The 5,237-nt window shown below is 46.7% G+C and overlaps 1 protein-coding gene across 1 annotated transcript in view; it reads left to right on the forward strand.

Moving 5' to 3' along the window:
* Positions 1 to 5,237, forward strand: part of ARSF (arylsulfatase F) — a 25,725-nt gene that overhangs the window by 8,341 nt on the left and 12,147 nt on the right. The window contains exons 4-5 of the mRNA XM_014539394.1: positions 2,444 to 2,566; positions 4,754 to 5,177. Of these exons, the coding sequence (XP_014394880.1) occupies positions 2,444 to 2,566; positions 4,754 to 5,177 (547 nt within the window). The remainder of the gene's footprint in view (positions 1 to 2,443; positions 2,567 to 4,753; positions 5,178 to 5,237) is intronic.

Consider the following 5,237-nt stretch of genomic DNA (forward strand, 5'->3'; position numbering starts at 1 on the left):
GAGTGGTTAGGGGCGATCAGGCAGGCAGGCTAGCAGTTAGGGGCGATTAGGCAGGCAGGGGAGCAGTTAGGGGCAATCGGGTGGGCAGGCAAGTGGTTGGGGCAATCAGATAGGCAGACAGAGGCAGTTAGGGGTGATCGGGCAGGAGGCAGGCAGGAGAGCGGTTCGGAGCCAGTGGTCCCAGATTGCGAAAGGGATGTCCGACTGCCAGTCCGACTGCAGGGATCGGGCCTAAAATGGCAGTTGGACATCCCCTGAGGGGTCCCGGATTACGAAGAGGGTGCAGGCTGGGCTGAGGGACCCCGCCCTCCACCCAGTGCACGAATTTCATGCACCCGGTCTCTAGTGTATATATATATATTAGAGGCCCAGTGCACGAATTTGTGCACCAGTGGGGTCCCTCCACCTAGCCTGTGGGATCGGGCCAAACCAACTCTCCGACATCCCCCAAGGGGTCCCGGATTGTGAGAGGGCTCAGGCCAGCCTGAGGGACCTCCCTGGTGCATGATCAGGGCTGGGGAGGGACCACGGGAGGGCTCCAGGGCCTGTCCGGCCCGTCTCGCTCAGTCCTAATTGGCTGGACCCCAGCAGCAAGCTCACCTACTGGTCGGAGCATCTGCGCCCTGGTGGTCAGTGCACGTCATAGCGAGCGGTTGAGCAGCCTTAGCATATCTTTAACTTATTACACTTTGATTGGTTGAACAGCTGATGGGTCGACCGGACAGTTAGCATATTGAACTTTTATTATATAGGATCAGAGAAAGAGGAAGGGAGAGGAAGAGGAGATAGAAACATCCATGATGAGAGAGAATCACGGATAGGCTGCCTCCTCTACTCCCTCTACTGGGGATGGAGCCCACAACCCGGGCATGTGCCCTGACCAGTAATCAAACAGTTGTCACGGGTGGACCAGTTATCATGGTCCACCTGTGTCGTGTTGACCCACTTGGTTCATGGGTCAGTGGTCAAAACAACTGAACCACACTTGGTTCAGGTGAGATGATGACATTTTTTTGTGTGTTAATCCTCACCTGAGGATATTTTTTCATTGATCTTTAAAGAGAGTGGAAGAGAGAGAGACACACACACACACAGAGAAACACTGATATGAGAGGAATGCTCAAGAATGTTCAATGCACTCAGGATCCTGGCATCATTGCCAATGGGATTGAGCAAAGTCTCCCCAGTTTCTACTACCCACCAGGGACACCTGTTGGCAATCTCGGGGTGTTCTTCTGCTCCTGAATCCTTCAAAAACTTCATTTGCTTTCTTCCCTTCCTTGCTCATGAATTATGAGTCTTCAGTCTCAGGGTGACTGGTCCCACCCACCTACTTGACATCAATTCTAGTCATAAGGGGTTCAAAACCAATGTGTCTACTCTTCCGAGATGCCCCAACTTCAGGTTCTGGCCAGGAAATGAGCTTACCCATCTGTCCTACAAATAGAACTAGACTCCATTGTCAGGTAAAAAAAAATTAGTAGAAACACAAGTATTTGAAGTTTTCATAAAATTTTATTTTTTTGTTTTTTAAAATATGTTTTTATTGATTTTTAGAGAGAGAAGAGAGAGAGAGAGAGAAACATCAATGACTAGCTGCCTCTTGCACGCCTTCTACTGGGGATCGAGCCCACAATCCAGGCATGTGCCCTGACTGGGAATCGAACCAGGACCTCCTGGTTCATGGGTCCACGCTCAACCACTGAGCCACACCAGCCCAGCAAGATTTCATATCTCGACTTCTTTTCTGAGTCATAGATGCCCCAGTTGAGGGCAGGTGCAGGTTAGATGTTCCATCAGCCATTGTCTATGGAAGTAGGACAGTGGGTTGGGGTGTATCTGAAGGTGTCATGGGTGTGTATGTGTGTCTGTGTGTTTGCACACAAGGGTTTAAAGGGGTTTTGCATTATGGACCCGTGTGAGTTTTGTCTTTGGAGAACACAATTTCCTCCCCGACACCTTGATACCTCTGCCCCGTTCGTCCTCTGTCCACCTTCCAAGCTCTCCACCCTCCAGGCAGGACTCGCTCCCTCTTCCCGCCACACCAGCCCAGCAAGATTTCATATCTCGACTTCTTTTCTGAGTCATAGATGCCCCAGTTGAGGGCAGGTGCAGGTTAGATGTTCCATCAGCCATTGTCTATGGAAGTAGGACAGTGGGTTGGGGTGTATCTGAAGGTGTCATGGGTGTGTGTGTGTGTGTGTGTGTGTGTGTGTGTGTGCACGTGCACAAGGGTTTAAAGGGGTTTTGCATTATGGACCCGTGTGAGTTTTGTCTTTGGAGAACACAATTTCCTCCCCACACCTTGATACCTCTGCCCCGTTTGTCCTCTGCCCACCTTCCAAGCTCTCCACCCTCCAGGCAGGACTCGCTCCCTCTTCCCGCAATGAGCACCTACCTACGCATGGTGTCCACCTGGGTCGTGTTTGTCCGTCCCCTTTAGGAATGGTTTCCGATGGAAACGACCGTGTCATCCTCTCCCTCGGGGCCCCTGTTGGACTCCCGCGTAACGAAACCACATTTGCACACCTGGTCAAGGAGCAAGGATACAGCACGGCAATCATCGGTAAGCAGCCATTGCTCTCTGCCTCCTCCGGAAGTCTCTGTCCTCATTGCGCTTGGCTCACCGGCGACCTGCAATGAACAAAGCTCCCTTCACACACACACACACACACACACACACACACACACACACACACACACACACAGTGTGTACTAAATGATATAAACCCATCCTTTGCAGACATAGCTCAGCCATGACACAAGACACCTTCCCATCTCACCCCCATGTCTTTCCAGATGTTCATCCCACATGTTTCTGGGTCACCCCGTGTGTCCTTCATCTTTGCACAGGTCAAGATGCTCTATGATAAAGATTTTGGATGGTTCTCTCTCTCTCTCTCTCTCTCTCTCTCTCTCTCTCTCTCTCCATTATTCTTTGCAGGCTCTGAAATCTCACCCACCAGGTATCATTTCAGACATGCATTGAGTCCTCCCAGGGACACACAATTAGTGTGAGCATCATTAGCGTTTTAAGGAAGGTCCAGTTCTGATTCTGTGAAAATATCTAGACCCTAAAGCAAAATAAGAACGGGGTATGTTGCTCCGAAATTTCCAGGTGGCCCCGCCCAATCCCTCTATCTCAGGTCCTCACTCATGAAGGTTAATCCACAGGAGAAAACCAAGCTTCTCCTTTGTGCCAATGGCCATGGTCTTGGGCTCATTTCATTTCGGGGACACAGCCTCCCACACCGACTAAAACACTGATATTCACGGGCGGAAGGGATGTCAACAATAACACCCGCCCCCCTCATTTCAGAGACGAGGAACTTGACCCTTTGCAACTCTGAGTGTCACATGGGATGAGTTAGAACCAGGGTCGTTCAACGTTCAAGATGTGTCGAGTTTTCCTGAATCAATCTCTTAGGTCAATGAACTCCGGTGGGAGATCTTTGGATTTCCAATCAGCCAGCTATCCATTCATCTATTCCTCTATGCTCAATATATACTCCATCATTTATCTATATCTATATCTATTATCTATCTATCTATCTATCTATCTATCTATCTATCTATCTATCATCTATTTGTCCATCCATCATCTACATATCTATCCATCATATATCATCTATCTTCTCTCTATCATTTATCAATCTTTGTGGCTATAACTTATATCTATCTATCTATCTATCTATCTATCTATCTATCTATTCATCCATCTATCATCTCTCCTTCCACTCATCTAGTCATCCATTCACCACTCTCTGTCTGTCTCTCTATCATCTATCTATCATCTATCATCTATCTATCTATATCTATCTATCTATCTATGTATCTATCTATCTATCATCATCTCTTCTAGCTGACCATCCATCATCTATGTATCTATCTATCACATATCACCCACTTCTCTCTATCACTTATCAATCTTTGTGGCTATAACTTAGATTATCTATCATCTATCTATTATCTCTCAATTTATCTATCATCACCATCATCTATCCCTCCACTCACTTAGTCATCCATCCACCACTCTCTGTCTGTCTGTCTGTCTATCTACCCACCCACACAATTCTTCCATCCACTTATTAATCCATCATATCTGTCTATCCATCTATCTACCCATCCACTCATCATCGATATTTCTATTCACCTGCTATCTCTATGCTGTCTTTATTATTTATCTATATCTGTGGCTATAATGAACATCTATCTGTTTATATATTTGTTTATTGATATGCCCATCTATCAATCTATCCACCATCCACAAATACATAAATATATCTAACACTCATCTATCATCTATCTATCTACGTATCTATCTAATCTGTTACTTTTCTCTCTATACATCCATTTTTCTCTCTGTATATCCATTCATTCATCCACCCGCTCATCCATCTACCTTCTATCATATCTTTCTCACTATCTAATATCTATCTACCTACTTACCTACCTACCTACCTACCTAGCTACCCATCATCTATACTCTATGTTGGCTCTATCATGCACCTATATTGTGACTATTTCTCATTCTCTCTGTGAATGAGAAACCAGATTTTCAGGCAAATACCTGCAAACTACGGAAGAGCCAAAAGTGAGTCCGTGCTGAACTTGGATGTTTAAGGAAAAAAAAAATATGTGCTACTCCATTTTGTGCGCTGGCTTCTTGTTTCAAATGAAAGATGATCTCATGGTCTTTGTCATAGGTGAGCATGTTATGTGTTATGTGTTATGTGTGTGTGTTTAATTTCAGGGAAATGGCATCAGGGCTTAAACTGCAATTTCCGAAATGACTACTGCCGCCACCCGTCTCACTATGGGTTTGATTACTTCTACGGCATGCCATACAGTCTGTATGACACGTGCTGGCCCGACCCTTCCCGGGACGCGGAATTAGCCATCAGCGGCCGACTCTGGATCTGTGTGCAGCTGGTCGCCATGGCTGCGCTCACTCTCGCTCTCGGGAAACTCAGGCGCGTGCTCTGCGTTCCCTGGGCCCTCATCCTCTCCCTGGTCCTATTCATCCTTCTCCTGGGCCACTTCTGGTTAGACAGTTACCAGTCGACCCTGTACTGGAATTGCCTCCTCATGAGGGAGCAAGAAATTACCGAGCAGCCCATGAAGGCGGAAAGAGCTGGGTCCATCATGGTGAAGGAGGCGATTTCGTTTTTAGAAAGGTAAAGATGATTTTTTATTTGTAGATTCATGAAAAGATAAGAGAATGAGTATCTATCTAT

Source organism: Myotis brandtii, unplaced genomic scaffold (assembly GCF_000412655.1).
Source record: "Myotis brandtii unplaced genomic scaffold, ASM41265v1 scaffold2150, whole genome shotgun sequence".
NCBI classification, from domain to species: domain Eukaryota; kingdom Metazoa; phylum Chordata; class Mammalia; order Chiroptera; family Vespertilionidae; genus Myotis; species Myotis brandtii.